Source organism: Mycteria americana, chromosome 3 (genome assembly GCF_035582795.1).
Source record: "Mycteria americana isolate JAX WOST 10 ecotype Jacksonville Zoo and Gardens chromosome 3, USCA_MyAme_1.0, whole genome shotgun sequence".
Lineage (NCBI taxonomy): Eukaryota > Metazoa > Chordata > Aves > Ciconiiformes > Ciconiidae > Mycteria > Mycteria americana.
Genome location: NC_134367.1, coordinates 56305941 through 56324506, shown reverse-complemented (window position 1 = coordinate 56324506; position 18566 = coordinate 56305941). Strand labels below are relative to the sequence as shown.

General features: G+C 41.3%; 1 protein-coding gene across 1 annotated transcript; it reads right to left on the bottom strand.

The window, feature by feature from the left end:
• Window positions 1-806: 806 nt before the first annotated feature.
• On the bottom strand, window positions 807-18566 carry NUS1 (NUS1 dehydrodolichyl diphosphate synthase subunit). Its single transcript, XM_075498622.1, has 5 exons — window positions 17915-18566; window positions 8856-8978; window positions 6229-6381; window positions 1756-1855; window positions 807-1039 (listed from the first exon to the last, which is right to left on the bottom strand). Exons 1-5 carry the CDS (start codon window positions 18321-18323, stop codon window positions 949-951), a joined length of 876 nt encoding a protein of 291 aa, XP_075354737.1. The 5' UTR covers window positions 18324-18566; the 3' UTR covers window positions 807-948.

Below are 18566 nucleotides of genomic sequence, written 5' to 3'. Positions count from 1 at the left end.
CTTTGTCTGCTGCACTCCCATTCAAACTTCTAATGCGCAGTTCAGAACAAACCTAACAAAAGGCTTAAGCAGACTCCCCTGCTGGGTACACGAGCACAAGTCACATTAGCCATGGAAGTGGACCTAGTCCATTTACAGATTTTTTCAGCAAGTGATGCCAGAGCCTTAGCCAGCTTGTCACCTTAGGTGAGAATTTTATGGGAAAAATAGATATACAAACAATACATAGTACTGTTTATGCTTATTCCCTATGGAAAACTGACCCGATGGTACAGGAAGTTTCACTCAGGGCTGTAGGAATATTTTGATTTTACCTCTAAAAAAAAAAAGAGAGGATGGATAGTGCTACACAGACTGCCTAATCCATTCGTTTTTATGGACTCTTCTCAGTATTTCTAGAACTTGATACTTACTGCTGGCATAGTCATCACAACCAAGTAGCAGTTTCTATTCTCATAGTTAACAGAACCAATACTGACCCCTCTGAAACTCACATATTACATAGTAAATATATCTGAAGATAAACCAGGTGATTAGCTCCAAAATGCCTGACCATGAAGAATTAAAAAGAAACAAGCTGACATCAGAGTTCCTCCTTGGGTTTAAGGACCTTAAGTGCAGGAACTCCTATTTACATTGTCCTGTAGATTTCACAAGACTCAATTCTTGCATGTTCTTTTGGTCATTTGGACATGAAAGTGAGTGTAATTCAGCTTTGAACAGCTTTGCTTGCAATAACCGTTTTTTTCATAATGGAAATCTGTGAATTTCCCCCTCCCCATAGATTCTCACGCATTCACACAGACTCTCTAGAAAGGTAAGACACTTTATTGAATTTGTTGATAAATTAAGAAAGGACTATGAACCAGACTTATGGGTCACAGGTGCTTGTAAACAGACATCAATTCCTTCCCACAGAAAGCCTGACTCCATGTGCTCAGCCAGAAGTCACTTTCCCCAGCGTTGCTCACAGGCTGCATAGTGATGGAGGGCAGAGAAAAAGTCTTCATAGCTGATGTTCAGGTGGGAAGGCAAAGAACTGAGAAAGCAAGTTAGAAAAGTTAAAATAAGCTTTTATAAACACCACACGATTAGTATGGCCAGCCAGGAATATCACTACTTAAAGCAAGCTATTGTCTGAGTAACCTTGTGAAGTTGTTCATAACACTGTTACTGTCACAACTCTAGTAACTAAACTAGCCATTAATATCTTGTCACCTTCTAAATCAAAACCTACCCATTACAGTACATAGGGCACTTCAAATTAGTGACAAAGCTAGAGAAGCACAGGTCTCCCAGATATTTAAGTGCCCTATAAATGTTCTCAGATTTAAGAAATACAGCAACTATAGTCAGTTCAGTTATTGCCCAGATTGGAAAGTAATCCAGAGGCATGATCATCGTACATTATCCTATTTTGCTTATATCATTTGTTTCCCTGATAGAAACTTGTAAGCCACTCAAAATCCACATAAGCAATACCAACAGAACTGGGATTGGACCAGTTCTGATGACAGAAGCTGTTCCTTAAACCTGAAGAGTAAAGCCTGCTGTTGCGTAGTTGCAGCTGAAGGAACAACAATGAATGTTTGACAGGTTTCATTCAACAATTTTAAAATACCCTCAAATCCATCTCCAGGCACCTTTGTTTACACAGATCTGCTCTTATGGCTATTTCCATAAAGTCAGTCACATAAAGTCTTGTTTAGTTAGATATTATTCCAACCTGTTTTACAGTATTTATAGGCAACTCACATGATCTCTGTCAGTCTGATGTGCCATGGAAGGAATCCTAATGTGCTGTCCACAGGACCAAACTTCAAGACTAAATCAGGATCAGGAAATCCATTTGTACCTGTAAGAACAAGTTAAATTAGGTTTCATCAAATTCACCAGAAGATTTGGTTTAATTCTAAACCCTAAGGCCTCTGCTTTTTCATTGAATGCATTTTTTTTTTTTAAATGAAGTGAAGCTCCTGAGGACAAGTTAACAATTAAGAGCCCAAGAGGACAGACTGGTCTTGCACCACCTGAACAGGACCAACTGAGCAAAAGCTTAGGCAGCCACTGCAAGCCCAGTTGGACTGTTATTTTTATGTCAGGTAGTTTTCAAAGACTTGGTAAGGGAGTGGTAGGAACAGTTACATTGTTTTGAGTAACAGCAAACCTTAACACTGCTGTTTAAACTGACTTGTTCTAGTTTTGTCTTGGCAAACTTGATTTTAGTAGCATAGAATATGCTGTACCCTGACCCATACCTACTACAGTCCTAACTCAACTATGTGGAGTTATAGTCAAGTACAGTAAAAGGACTACTAACACACACACACACACACACAAAAAAAAACCACTTAAGGAGGTTCCACTGAAGAACAAATTGGTATCACAGACCATCAAGAAAACAAGTTGTAAAAAAATACCCTGTCAGATGAACTGCCTTTCTCAGTATGGAGCTAGACAGACAATTTTAAAAAACAACTCTTACTATGAAATTTCAAACTGTTGCAGGTGACATCTTTCTGGTTAATGAGAGAGGAAGAAGAGGGCAATATTTTTTTTTTTTCTGTTACTAAGTGGACAGCATGACCCATTGCAGGGCAGAGCTAGATAACACTGAAGGACTTCACTAAGTGCTCACACTTACTACCCATACCTTAAAACCCCAGTCACTGTCATTCCACTAGTCTAATCCTAACTCAGATGACCTCATTGTCCCTGCCCAGTCTCTGGAACAGGGCATACAAGCAGCTGTTTGAAAAAAGCTACTAAACTTCATTCCCTGAAAAGCTGAGACCAAATACTACAGTTTGGTGCACAAGGAAGTCACCCCAAGAAAAGAGAAGCTAATTAAATCTTTAGTAGCTTGCTGTCTTGCTCACCAGCAAGAACATCCTACTGATCTCCTGAGGTTGAAGACAATCAATGGCCAAACAACACTGTCTCCCTTCCATACACTTCTGCCATACCCGAGCTACTCCAGGCTAAAATTGACAGATAGGCAATAAGCTTAGAAGGAACAGTCTTAGTCCAGCTTTCCCTGCTAATTCCAGCAAGTTGATTAGGGCAACATGTGAAAACCAGTATAGTACCCCAATGGGACCCAAGAAGGTGAGCTATTCTTCATGTACCTACCTAGCTCATCTGAAAAGCAATCCAGAAGTTACAACCCTACTTTGCTGTAATGCTGCAGTTAGTCATGATTATTGCACGCTATTTCTCATTACCCCTTCCATTATCCACTAATCCTACAAGTTAACTGCAAGAGTGCTTACATTGCATAATGCCTACCTTTAGCAGATAAAGTTTAATACTGCCTATTTACTCTGAACTTCAGGTGTTATTTCTCAGTTCTTTTCTCACTTGTTTAAGAAAAAAACCCAAACCAGTCAAGAACCTTTTACAAGTTTAAGTTTAGTTGTAAAGGAACTTAACTTTGGGAATAACAGAACAGGAAACTAAGGTCCTATCAGATTTTGCTCCACCCAGGTTTTGAAACTGAAGCTGGAGATTTCAAAAAGCTCATATCCTCCCTCCCCACTGAATCATCACAATAATAATTCTTTTACCAGAGCTAAAGAAGCTATTTTCCCAAGCATGTGCATTTCTAAGGAAGGATGAAGTATTTAGATATGAGTGCTGTGTGCCACAGTGCAAATCTTATCTCAAAGTTAAGAAAAAAATTATAAAGCAAAAGCCGCTTATGTGTTCAGAAGCTAGCATGTTAGTATGAAAGAACTTTGCAGGGAAGCAGTGAATACTTAGAAGTGGGGACTCTGGAGGAAGTGGGCAGCTTTACTCATCAGCTGATTCAGTAGCTGAGTACTCCTCAGCTGGCCAGTTCAGCAGCAGGATCTTCAACACTGCAATGGCTTTTCAAACAGGAAAAGACCTTCAGAGAGCCCAATTAATGCTAGTATTTCCTTCTGGTTCCTATCTGAAGGAAAATGAAAATGTACACTGTAGTATTACTGTCAGAACAGCCGATTCACAACACAGTACTATGCTTTCCTCTCCGCATCCATTTCTCTACCTAAACATACCAACACTACAGATACTTTACATGTGAAAGCTTCCACAGAGCTGCTAGAATTACAGCACTCCAAGTATAGCACACACAAGATAAAAGGATTTGGGAGCAGACTCAAAAAAAGGCCAAAAGACTTGGACACTCAAGGGACAGGAATCTGGCAACATCCCTTCTAGGTCAGGAGTTCTGAGGGGAACATGAAGGAATTTGTAGAGCTGACAGCACTACCCTTCTCTTCTCCACATAGATTTTTATAGGGCAAGTTGAACGACCTTAATTGATAGTCATGTTCTTTTTACTAGGAAGGCAGATGGCAAGTACAGACAATATTATAATGCAGCTGGCATCTATTTTTCTGAAGACAAGCTGGTTAGCTGAGGCATTGCTCAGAAGAAAGTACCCTTACACTGAAGAAAACTCAAGCTGTAAGAATTAGAGCATGACTAGATTAAGAACCAGAAAAGCCACATGACAAGCTAGAACCATACCATTTTAGGACTAGACTTAAATAACTGCATCCTGAATATGAACAGAAAGTTAAAAAACTACATTGTCAGGCATTTAAATAAAAATGTGAAAAAACAGAAGCTTATAGAAGTCACCATGAACACAAACCCTAAAAAACACAGCTACTTAAGTACTACTTTTCAGAACTCACTCTCAATTTAGATCAGCAACTCACAGATGTTTACATTCAATACCTTGCCACTAAGGATGCACAGAAACTAAATCTGCCTACAACTAAAATGGGTAGTTTCATAAGCTGCTGCTAAATAAGTCATGAAAGAGTAGTTCTTCACCTCCAACTGTCCTAAGCATTAAAGCCAGGCAAATTAATAAGCAGAACTAGTTATAGATACTATCCTTAGTTATTAGCTACATAGATTAAGCTGCCTGTTTTCAAAGTTTACAGTTTTGACAGATTAAAAGTCTAGGAGATTTCTTTTTCTGTGCTCAGCTAGCATGCATTACTTGAACAATAAATCTGCTAGTTTTTAAGGCTATGCAGACTGGACGTAATACTTTTAACACATCCAGACACCAAAATGTGTGGATAGAAGATCATGAACAAGTATTTGAGAAGCTCCAGTTAAACATCACTGGCCAAAATACATACATGGATATCAAGTGTCACCAGTTCTTCACAAAGTCAGTGACCGTTTTAGACAAGCCATTATTTATTTCCTTAAGTTGCCTCTGGCGTCTAACAGGATAGATATCCAAGTGATTTCTTCAGGTGCCTTATTAAACATGTTTAATTCCATTACAGTGAGAAGCTATCATGCAGCATGCTGACAACAGGGACAGAATTCAGTTTCAAATTAAGATTAAAGTGTCTAAACTGTCATTGTATTCAGTCTGCAGAGCAATTCAGCTGACCACCCATTTGAAAAAAAAAAAAAATCACTCTCTGAAGTTCAATTAATGGGAGCCACACTACAATAATGTGCCTGCAGACATCCAAGTTCAAGCGTGCAGTCTGAAACCTGAACCCTGCCAAGTTAATTACAGCTGCAATTAACATGCATGGATCACCTAGGAAAGCTGAACAAGTACTACAGCTCCACAGCACTGCCAGGGAAGTGCAGGCTTGTTCTGAACTACTTCTCCCAGGTGAGAGATTAGGGCAGCCCTGCCCTTTTCATAGTTATTGCACATAGCCATGCGCCTCAGTGCAGAGTTAGTAATCTGCATGAATTACTAACAAAGATAACTAAACTAGTGTGGGTTATACAGCAGCAAAAGATCAGCAAGTGCTCTATCATTTGGACTCAGGGTGGTAGTTAGGCAGCAGTAACAGCTTTAATTGCTGTAACTAGATCTGGAAAAGACTCTCTGCCCATACCCAGCTTTGCAGCATGCTAACTTGCAAGAAGTTAACCTAAGTTATAATAGTCTAGTTTCAGTGGTACTTTTTTCAGAAAGCTCATCGCAGAACATCCCACAGAGGCTGTAAACTTTGAAAAGCTGAGACTCTCCAATTTAGCTTAAGGTTTCCTTTTTCTGCTTAAAGAAAAAGCTCAAAAGGGAACAGACCAGCAAGAAATTTTTAGCAGAAGCCCAAAAGCAATAATCATAACTTACCCTGATAGACTAAGCATCAAGATACATATGTTCTAAGCAATAAATATACTAGAAACAAAATCCATTATGAATCAAGTACTGTTTCCCCTCCTCCCCACAGACCATGTCATACTTACTACTTAATAAGTTGTCTAACACATTCACATCCAGGTCTGTGTATGTTCTTTGCTGCTGTGCTACCAACTGACAAAAGTTCTGAGCAGCTTTTACTATGTCTGCTTTTCCATCTTCCGGAGACAGCACCTTCAATGTAGATTGGCAATTTAAAACTGAAAGTACAAAACACAGTTTAAAAGCAACAGAAATATAGTTGTTTTGAATATGCTTTAGATATTCACAGGATATGATTGAAAGTAACTTGTAGATTACTTCATATATTATATGGATAGTCATAGATATACCTCATCCATCTCTTACAGAAGTGGGTAAGAATCTTCTGGATTTGCTGTAACACTAAAAAGCAAGTTTAAGGCAACTATTTTGAGGAGTCTTGTGAAGGTTGGTTTAATTATTGTCAGTCTTGAAATGTAGAGTCTTCCAGGGAATTTGCATTGGTTCTTATGCTGTCAGGCAAAGCAGTGAGAGGAAGGTGCCTAGATAGTAACTTGGGGGGTGGTAAGCAATGCAGAAAGACTTGCAGTTCAGAGAAAGGAAAAAAAGATCTAATTCCTACCCTAAAAGAGGAAGGTGTTTTAACAGCTACTGTGGACATTCATGTGACACAATGATTAAGGTGGGGCCCTCCCTGAACAGGATCACAGGATCTTTCAGCAGCACTTGAAAACTGATGCAAGAGTTACAATATTGATCTAAGACTGCTGCAGACAAGCTAGGAACCAGGTAATAGTACCAGAGTTCGCCCATTAGGCTGTAATTATTTCTGTGACATAAGAGGACATTTCACAACAATCTTATTGTCTACACCATTGTGAGGTAAGAGTCTTCGTGCACTACATGACTTGCATCACTGTCACTTCTGATAAGGTACCTAAGAGGTAAACTTGCCAAGGAAGCTGAAGGCTACACATAGTATACTAAACCCAGTTTGATGTAACTGGGTTAAATACTAGTGTGTGGACACATTAGACTGATACAGAACTTATGATAGTTATAACTAGATACTTAAAAATAGCATTTCTTAAAACTGCAGAACCTGCCTGCAAAGGACCACAGAATACAGTGAAGAGGACTCATAAGAACACCTAAAAAACCTCAGTTAGTCTATCCAAAGCCACCAGAATGAAAATAGTTGTTCCTTGATATTGTTTGATTTGTCATATGTCCTATGTTAAAGAATATTTCTCTAGCAGTATTCATAAGTGTAAGACATGCCTTTTTGCTTCTCAGAAGTGAAAATTTGCAATTTATCATTATAAACTGGATAGATGTCAGCTTGTTCAGTTCAAAGTATGAAGCACCTGGTCTGACTGCGGAGCCTTCTAAGTAAAAATGAAAAATTCTCAAGAGAACAGAAAACACCTCTGCTTTCTATGGCTTTCAGCACAAAAGGTTCCTGAGACTTAAATGCACCCTTTCAGTCAGCAAATCTGAGCAGTCTTCCAGTAGTTCATTTGGTCTGGACATAAATATCCAGATTTAGGTAAGTGCAGCTAAGTATGCTAGAGTTTAAGACATTAACAGCCTGTCTACCCTGTTTTCTGCTGGTTATTTCAACCTTCACAGGAATAAAGAGAAATAACATGAAACTCTAGTGTTTCCATGTAAACACTAGCACCTTAGCTGAAGTTGCTTACAAGGCAAGTTTATTCTACAACATTGGATTTTATACTGGAAAACTGGCACAAAGGATCTCACCATCCTATTAGCTCTTGTAGGAGAAGCAAGACTCAGTCAACAGCATCTTAAACACAGCTAAATGTACTACAGCTTGAAGTGTAGTTTTGTCTTAAGTCTTTGAACTATGTAATACGATTGTCTTAAAATGTAAGGGCTTTTCATTATGAGACCTATTTAAATATTATGAGTTGTAGGAGAGCTGTATCAGCCTATCCCTCCAAGGCAAAGGCTTGCTTTAGTAAGTACATGCTTGTGATTTACTACATTTTGAACAGACTTCTAGCATTTGTGTTAGTCAGCATACCTAAATGAATACTTACAGCAGACAGTATTGAATAAGGAACGTTAACCTTGAAACATATTCCTGTTTTCCACTTCTACTACATGCAAAAGCTACTATCACAGACTTTTAAAATTGTTTGCTTTTTTTAAAGCTTTTTCTAAAAACTTTACCTTCCTGGTGTCATTATATGTCACCACAACAACCAGCAGTCTTGCTCTTTCCCTTCTTCCTCCCAACTTTGAGGTATAAGTTTGGAAAGATGGAAGTGCAGGCATTGTTAGCTTGACATCAGTTCCCTTACAGTAACTCCAGGGCCTTTTCAACTCTTTCAGCAAAAGAATTAACCTCACTGAAACAGTGGGGATTTGAGCTACACTGATGCATTAAAGGGGTCATGGCACAACAGTCGGGCTAAAGGGAAGATCAGACTATCCAGTAACGATCACTATGGGAAGGAGAGCGCAACACTTCACTATTAGTTAAGAACAAATAAGCACAATGAAAGTTTACTACTAGCCTAGGAAGGTTGCATGTGTTCTGATAATCAGAGCTTAATGAAGGAAAAGGTCACTGTGCACAGGAATGTGTTTAAGTAAAAGCAGACTTATGATTTATATAGAACTACTTTGAGTCATGCCAATCCCCCCTTGCAATTCATCTTACCTTGATCAGCTTTGTCTTGATTTGCAAATTCCATGGTGTACTTGGAGCAATCTAGTCCTAAGAGTTCTTGCTGCTGTTTTAAAATTTCATCCATCAATCTTGAATTATTCCTCTTGAAAATACCTTTAAAAAAGGTTGCATTGTCAGCCAACTCCTATAAAGAGTGCTACAAAACAAATCTTACACTAGGCAGGAAGAAAAAAGAATCAGGTAGTCAGTACTGGTTTCAAACTGGAGTTCACAAGTACGATAAGAATCTAAAGCAAGTGCTATTGCACATGACTAACTTCGGTGACCTTGGAAAGACAACTCTCACATGCTTTTGTTCCTCTTTCACTCAGCCTGGTTTAAGTAGCAAGCTGCAATTGCATAAGGGATAGTTTAAGACTTACTTCATGGTCCTTAGCATGCTAGCAATAGTTTGATATAGCAATACCCTACCAGCACAGGACCACCAAATCAGATTAACACCAAAATGCTTTCATGCCTGTGCTGCTGTAGATTTGCAGCTTAAGTCTGCCACCACTTACTGCCACACCATTAAGGCTGCAGGCTAACAAAGCAAGTCATCACAAAGCAAGAGCCACAAGACTAAATCAGCGTATCAGGCCACAGTAACTGTCCGTTCTTATGCCATGGCCAATGCCATGGATTTCCTAATAAGAGGATTTCACAAGCTGTATATTCCAAGGAGTTAATGCAGTCCCCAAGGCCTTTTTATACTTACATGTTTATGGTAGACACATTTTGAGTGCAACAGATTACAAAAACTTGCTTAACCAAACATGCTTGGGTTCCTGTTCTAAAATAAATTCTAGCTCTTAAGAGACATAACACAACTATTTCTAATTAAAAGCCACAGTAAAAAGTAAGTGTTACATCTTAAATATTTACAATGCAAAAGCGTGGCTAGGCACATGTACTTAGGGACTGATAACACTTTTATCACATTGTATTCGGGGGTTGTTACTAAGAGCCTAAGTTTCATTCAGAAATCCCATGTCAAGCTCTTCTGTTGACCAGTCTACAAACATCCACACAATAATCTTACAAGAAACACTGAACTCATATACAATTTTATGATCGGGCTTATGATTCATCACCTCAGCCTGACTCTGGGATTAGATACTGCTACAAACAGCAGCTTCCACATCAGTAGTGGTCAAACAGTGTATAAGCATTGGGTTAAGACCATAATACATTAGGAGTTAGTTTGCAACATGAAGTGATACAATGCATTTAATATGCTAGTCTTTTAGCCCCAGTGAGTTAGTGTTTTTATACAGGGTTCATTAGAGGTTTTAATAGGTGGTAAAGCATCTAGTTTTCCTCCCATCCTGGATACTTCCTGCAAAAAAATAATTCACTTCATTACACAAATGTTAGCGATGCTTATAACTGATTTCACATGTTGACAGACAAGCAAATCTCAGTAAGGTGGCAACCTTGATAGAAAAAATTGTTAGAATACGTTCACTAAGTCTAAGCTAAAGTTAAATTGTTACACATTGTGCTCCTGCTTACTAGTGTATATTCATACATGTCAAAAGTTGAGAATGCTGCTTTGAGTAATGCTGTTTGATACAACAGACTTACCCAAGCAGAGTTTAGTGCTAGAGTTAGCACTGATTGTCTTTCTTACACTTAAGGTCAGCAGCAGTGCAGCTACTGCAATTGCTAATCCTGCACCATCTTCAAGTGAGATCTGTACAAGGTTGCATGTACCTCACCTCTAAGAGTCACTTGACTTCCATCCATTTTCAAGATGAGAAAAGAAAAAAATAAACTATGTTCAATATTCAGAAAAAGAGTTAGCATAATTAGGAAAGGATCCCAATCTGGGAAACAGTCAGCTGCTCTCTTCTTCCCCTTCCCCACCCAACGCTAATGATATAAATTCTTCTCTCATGAAAAGTTGTTACTTATTCCTGTCAAAGACTGGAAGAACAGATTTAAGAATCTGCACTGGAGTGCTCTGAAGTAAATGAAGACATTGGGGATAATGGGTAGGAGAATATACTAACGTGCTTCCTGCTCAGTGCAAAGGGACATCACGTAAAGGACTTGGTCCAGCTCTGAAATGAAGGTCCTTAATACACACAGTGGATACTGAAGACATGCTAGATGTGTTCTGAATATCACCAGCATCTCCCTTCTATTCTCCTTGTTTATCTCACCCACCTCCTTAGTTGTTCAAACCTGGGTCCTGCGTTGCTCTTGGAATAGCAGTTTAACATGAACTGGAAGCTATTGTAGTTGTACTGTATAGTCATAGTATGTCTTTCTTGGAAAGACCTCTACACCTAAATTCCAACTGATCCACCAACCTTGACACACCTGCAGTCTTCCTGCAGAGAAGATCCTGAAGCATATCAGAAGGTAGTAAACATCCAAACTAACTGAAATCTTCATTTAAAACCAATAGCATCTGGGAACTTTACTCCTTCAGTGTTTGGTCTCTCACTCAGAGCACAAGAGAGTTTCTTATGAACACATATGATGGCAAACACAGTCCTGCCAGAGGCAATGTCCATGGGCCAAATTCACATTTAACTTTAAAAATTATTTTACATGGTTATGGCTCAGACATACATCCCCTTCCCTTACAGTATCTCAAAAACCCATTTGTCTACAAGGTAGATTTTTTAAAATTTTGAAAATATATCCAAGTTAGTTCTGGAAGATGCTGTTGGTAATTTATACATGATAAATATAGTACACAAGAGTGCATGAGCAGACCAACTCACTAACAAAATTCAAGTGTTCCTAGGCAGTGAGACTTAAGTCTTGATTTAATGATACCTTCCAATTTTATCCACAGTCTTCCACAGAAGTTGAAAGCACATCCATAATATGATTTTAACATTATAGAAAGTTAATGTTTGACAAGAAGTCTAATAAATTTTAGCAATACAACAGCTGTTTGCTGTTAAGTGAAGAAAATTTCAGCCCTACTATTTCTAATATGGAACACAAACATGAAATTGTCACTATTATTTCTCATTAGAAACAATTTTTGTTTTTGAAAAGCAGAAACAGTTTTGTTCAGTCAGAACTCTGGAGTCTTTGCAAGCTGGTGCAAGTCTGTATATTCCAGCAAATGAGGTGTTTTAAGAATTATGCATATTGAAGCACTACAATTCCCAAAGCAAGAGAGTATAAAACTTCAGTTTATGTTTTTTTAAACTACTGTGAACATGTGAGCTGTTTCCAGGGATAATTCTTGTTTTTTACAACAAGAGCTGCAAACCTGCTGTTGATCATTAGTCCCCATTAGAGCAGAGGCAAACCTGAAGTGTTTTAGCTTCCTGCAGTAGTCCTCCATTACACAGGTCTTTTCCAGGACACACTCCTTTTGCTCAGTTTTACAATAGTTACAAGCCATGCCCCTTTGCAATCAACTGTGGTGTTGCAGCATTTTAGGGTTAGAGACTGACAAATGCAGTTTGTAATTAAGAGGCTGTGAGTTCAGCAGAAGCAAGGCTCAAAACTGACAGGAATTGCAGGCTGGAGGGGAACAACTAGCACAGAGAAACACCAGGTGGTGTCAACCATGTGTTTGTCTGGCTAGACTATCACAGCCACCACCTGTTAATGCCTTAGTAGCATCTCAAAGTTCAACATTCTCACTTGCCTGCTTTTTAAAGCAGCAGAATCTGGTAAAACACAGGAGAAGGGTCAGCTCCTCCTTACTAGGCAACACCTTAACCAAAGTTAAGCCTAGGAAAGAATACATTTCCACAGCATTTCAGTTATCTGCTTTTTCTCAACTCCCTTCCAGTGCCAACAAGGGAAGATTCATAAGGTAACAAGTCTGTTTTAATCAAACTATTAAAAGTTTGAGAAACATCAAATCATAACCCACTTCAAATAATGTACATGCAAGAAACTGTTTTAACACATGAACAACTTCTGCCTACATCCTTGTGTTGGATCATGCTGGTTGCAGTTTAATGGAGGAAAGCAGGTTTTGAGTCATTACACTGGACCTCACAGGATACAGAGAGCTAGAAGAATGTATTAGGTTTGTCTATCCCAAGAGTCTAGAAAAAAATATAATCCAAGTTTGAATGTGACTGCAGCCACTTTCAGTTTCATTCACATTAAAGCCACTTAAGCCAGCAAGCACTAACCTAACAGGAAGAATTCAAGTTAGAACTTACAACCTTGTAGGTGACCATTCCTCCACATTTCTTGTTAGAGGGACATTCTGTACCCGGAGAACAAGAGCTCATCAGCAATTAAGAGAAGAGATACTACTTTCATATTACCCATACCTATAAGGAGACTATCTTCTACATATTAGTGTCAGCCCTTTTAATAAATGTGGTCTGAGGACCCCTGCCAACTCAACACCAAAACGCAGTTGTTGAATTTGAAGTTTCACATGGGTGAAGACCCACAGCAGATGCCATGTGATACTAATATCTCAAAGTGTTCCAGTGACACAAAACTAGAACATATTTATCTCCCCCAGTGAAGTGAACACACTGAACACCCAGGAAGTTTTATAGATTGATCAGATGTGCTAAACTACCAAGTAATTTGGAAGAGACTAAAAGCCTATGTTTGGGGCTCATGAAATAATTTATTTTGCTTACTGCAGTACTCTATCCTTCCAAAGAATTTTTAAGAGAAAATTGGTCAGAAGTAAAGCAGTTCACTGGAAAGCTAAACCCAGGATGAAGAAACCCAAGTGCTCAATACAGTCATACTATGAGCTTTAAAAAGCCTTCAACCTGAAGCATCTATTCAGGAGCCCAAAGTACTCAAATGCCAAGATTCAGCAAGCTCCCAAAAAGCGCTCTAGACTTGTCCCAAACTATTTCAGGAAAGCTTCACTGATGGACAGAAGTTAACACTCAAGCAAGCTCTCTTGAGTGGCAAAGTAACTTTAACAGAGGGAAGTTAAGGCATATAACACTGGTCAAAGGCTTCTGCTCCCCAGAAGATATTTTAACTGCTATTATATAATTGTATAATCACTGCCTTCTGACTGCGAGAAGGCTGCATTATTTCCTCAGAGTAAAGGTCTTGACCAGCATGGCTGGATTTCTATCAATTAATAGGATTGGCAATACAGAAGGCCACAGAAATAAGTCCTTGATCAAAAAGATAAAATTTTAGTCAATCTGGATTTAATAACCAAGGTGCACACAGTAGCATTAAGTTTATTATGGCTCTGTCCTGCTGCATATAAATGAAAACTGGGAGAATGAAAAGGGGCCCTAAACACCAGAGGCAGTAAAAGCATGCCACCTTAGGCCTCCAAGCCTGCTGAGGCGGGGGTGAGGGGAACCTCAGTTTTGAGCACTGCAACTCATAGCACCAAATATTTATTACAGTACAAGACAGTTGGTTACGTTATGGTCCTCCTGCATTCTGCAAAGACCTCTTTACCTCAGTCTTCTGGCATACTGATCTTCATGGATTCAGAGAAGACAGCCAAGTACCTGATCACGTTCCACAAGTATTATCCAATACATTTGTAACGTATTTGGTTCTGTAATTGCCCATGAGAATCAGCACAACTCCAGCCAAGTTGCCCTTAGAGTTACTGGTGCAGCTGCTGTAACACACTAATGTCAGCTGGGATGCAGCTACTTATTTTCACACCGAAGAATACAGAAACAACCTTCTATTTAGTTATTTTGTTAAAAATATAGACATTCACTACTGTAAACAAATAAACAGCTTATCTGGCACTTCTTTAAAGAACATCATGCTTCTCTCTCTTCCTACAGAAGGGGCAATTAAGGACACATTTTTAATTTAAGCCTTCTAACAGGAAACTGACACAGTATTTCTTCCAGAAAATGCAACCATGGAAGATGACTCTTGTAATCAAAGTTTCCTGTTGCAATGAGAAGAATCTCAGTACTACAAATGTGCAATGAAAAAGGAAACAAATTAAAGTATACCCCACTACATCTAACACAGATTCAGAGCACTTATTTTGTTTCCTTCTTTACCACAGCCAGCATCAGTGGGACAACGTATCTTTGATAATTCAATAGTTGGTAAAACTGTAGGAAGACAGAACCTTACTGAAGAAGCTCAGCAGACCAAAAGTAAGTCTCACCACCTGAGAAGATGAAAACAAGTGCACAGCATAATTAAGGTTCACCCTCTGCTACTGGTAAGAGCAAGCTGTACCTGACTTTATTCACCTTCACTATACTAGTGTTATTGCTGAGGGTTCCAGACATCACTATTATTCAGAGCCAGATTTAGCAACAACTACAACATCCTACTTAACAAGTCGTCTATCTGGAAACGCTGTATGCTCAATCCAGACACCGTAAGGAGCTTAGCACCAGAAGAAAGGCAACATATCTGCTATTACCAGAAGTAAGCATATACTCAAGCCATATGACTGACTACTTGCTCATTCCCTGAAACCAGTTCAAAAGGCTCAGCTGACAAGATGCTGTGCAAAAAGCACTTGTGGCTGCTATCCCAGAAAACCCATTGAACACCCATGAAGAACATGCATGTGTAATGGCAGGCTACTCTCATCAAATCTGAAAGTTTGGCAAAAGCCACTGATTTAAAATGGTTTAGTTACTCTGCATTAAGTCTTGCCTTCTTTAATCATGTTCCAACAAACTGGAATTCGAGCTGGCAATTAGACCAGCATATTCTGGACTAACAGAAGAATGAACTACTGAAAAGCATTATATCTTTATACTAAAATCATGAGATAATAGCCATATTTTCAGATTTCAAAGGTGTTAACAAAACCTCTTAACATGCAACTTTAGCATAAATGTAACAATACATGGAAGCAGCAGCAAATAATCTCCAAGATTTTTTTTTTCCTGAACTGGTAATAAAGACAATTGTTCTGCAAGGTTATTTCAGCTACACTGCTCTTCAGAGGACATAACCTTGTCATTTCTGGTCATCATATTTACAGTCTTGTAATAGTTTGTCTTCAATCTGACTGGATCACAACACGTGTGCTAGAGAAGCAGAAGTAGCTTCTCCATAATGAAAGGCATCAGACACTATAACAGTGCTGGCTCCTCCCTGTCAGACAGGAACTCAGTGGCAGTGGCTACCGCCTTCTCCCTCCTCAGTGTTGAATACTTGCATGGTGAGCAATCTGAAAACCAAGACCACTAAGAAACTCTCAGCTGGATCTGTTCCTCAATTCAGTTCTCATGTATATAATTTGTGCAGCACAATGCAGGGATCTGTACAGGAACTCAGCATACATACATAACGCATTAGGCAATACTGCAGATAGCTTATTTGAGGTTTGACAAAAATTAGAGATCCTGTACAATAAAGTGTCTCTCTTCAGGCTATGAGGGAAAACTCTCACTCTTGTTTGGTACTAATGTTTGCTTTGCAGCATTTAACCTCGTTGAATGCTTTCCAAAATGAAAGCAAAAAATATCAACACATAAATGGCTTCTCAGAAGATGCTGGCCGTTTTCTGTGTCCTCAAGATTTTATGCAAATGTTTTATTCCATTCCTTGACTTCCAAACGAGGACATTCTCCCACTGAAACACAACATAACCAAGTTCCACAACAGACCTGCACAGATGGCCAGTTTAAACTGCTAAGTGACTGGTATTAAGCCTAGTTTCTAAAAAGATCTTAGAGAATTTAGTGAAAGTCAAGCCATTTGAGGCTCATATCACATACGAAGGACCAGACATGAAACAGAACTATTAATGTCAGTGGTTTTCAAAAAAAAAAAAAAAAAAAAAAAATCACAAATGCCTCTGCTCAGGAAAAGGCCTGCATACCCCAGATGCTTTTGCACACTTCACAATAGATTGCACCTACTTAGGTGGGACGCACTGTTGAGTTTTTCCTGAAAGAGAACTAGAGGACAACTATTAGAGACCGTAGGTCTAACCTGGCATAAATCTACAGCTAATCTAATTTCCACGACATCTCTAGATAGCCATGAGAAGTGGCTCAAAACAACAGTTAAACACTGGTCTCCTACAGTCTTACCATTGACAGCAGGAGCACAGCCATCTTCAGCATGAAGCTTTCTCCTCTGGAGAGGACAGAAACAGGACACAGTCCATCTCATGTATTATTAGCCCTTCCGAGTTGATCGCTTGTCTAGTCTCAGTTAGCAATCATCTCTCAACAGCTGGGTAGAAAGCTCCACCTAAGAATATCTTGAATATGGCTGGTTTCATCTCCTCAGTAGGAAAGGATAGGTATGAGAAAACAGATTTGTTCCATGATTATTCCACAGAATGTTAAATCCAAACTCTGAGCTTATCTTTAAGATACTCAGTGACGTGGAATCAATGGATCTACAAGAGCGAGAGTTCAACAGTCTTACACCTGAGACCCAGTGATGAATAAAATCACAGAGCAGATATGAAAAAACACTAAAGTTTTCACAAGCACTGGCTCAGCGTTAACTCAAACATCAAGTAGCAATGGTCCTTATACCAAATGCAGGCCATGTAATTTAATTTTACAGTACAGACAGCACACAGGGCACGCTTTTATGTTTAACTACCTTTCCATCTTATGTCTTCACATGAGAAAGAGTACATGAAAACAGATGGCTACTCTCATTCATCCACTTCTGCAAGTTCAGACGTAGCTCATAAAAAGAGCTCGTCAGAGCAGGTAGCTTAGAGCACTTCGCTACTAACAGCCCATCCCCTACATGGTCATGGCTCTCAGATGCCAGCGGTTCCTGTCTGCCCAGGGCCGGGGACAGGGCTCCGGAGAGGCCCCACCACCTGCCCCTCCCGTGAGCGGGCAGGATCGGGTCACCCCGACAGAGAGGCTGGGGCAGGAGGGCACCCGGGACGTTCCCCGGGCTTGCCAGGGCCAGGAGCGCTGCAGAGGCCAAGCAGCTCCAGGGGACGGGAAAGGAGCCGCCAACGGCGAGGCTGGCGCCCGGCCCGGGAAGACCCCGGGAGAGGGAGGCCCCGTGGCTCCGCGCCGGCGGCACAGCGGGCCCGGGCGGCGCCCGCCTGCCAGGAGGCGCTCCCCAGGGCGGGCGCCGCCCGCGCCGGCACTCGGGGCGCCCCGGCCGTACGGCCTCGCCCCGCCACCCCCGCTCACCGTTATGGTCGTAGACGCTGACGTAGGAGATGCCCACCGCCATGCACCACACCACCAGGCTGGCCATGTCCGCGTAGCTCGGCTCCTCCTCGGTCACCACCAGCCCCATGTGCACCGGCAGCTTCTGCAGGGCCCGCCCGTCCGAGCGCCACCGCTGCCGGCCCTGCGCCGCGCCCCCGGGCCGCCGCCGCCGCCGCGCCGCGCCCGCCTTGCGGAAGGCGAAAGCCCGGGCGGCGGGCGCCAGGAGGGCGCAGGAGGCGGCGGCGGAGGCGGCGCGGCGCCAGAGCCAGGCGCGGGGCCCGGCGGCGGCGCGGCCGCGCAGGCAGGCGAGCAGCGCGCGCTGCAGGCAGAGCAGGGCGCGCAGCAGGGCGTGCAGCGCGCGCCACGCCAGCCCGCCCGCCCCGCTCATGGGGGGCGCGCGGCGCGGGGCGGCGGCGCCGCCGCCAACCGACAGGAGCGCGCGGGGCAGCCGCGCGGGAGCAGCGGCACGGGGCCGCGGGGGGGGCGGCGGTGGGTGCCTCAGCCGCAGCGCGCCGCCTGCCGCGCCGCCGCCATCCCCTCACTGCGTCCGCGTCCCCCGCCCGGCAACCGCCGCCAGCGCCGCCATCTTCCTGCCGCCCCGCCTGATCTTTCACCTCTCACCCCGCCACAC

Coding starts and splice junctions, on each gene's coding strand:
- NUS1 (XM_075498622.1), bottom strand. CDS start 18,323: ATGAGCGGGGCGGGCGGGCTGGCGTGGCGCGCGCTGCACGCCCTGCTG. Junction 6,382..8,855: donor TCAAGACAAAGCTGATCAAG/GTAAGATGAATT, acceptor TTGTACTTTCAG/TTTTAAATTGCCAATCTACA. Junction 1,040..1,755: donor ATCAGACTGACAGAGATCAT/GTGAGTTGCCTA, acceptor TTGCTTTCTCAG/TTCTTTGCCTTCCCACCTGA.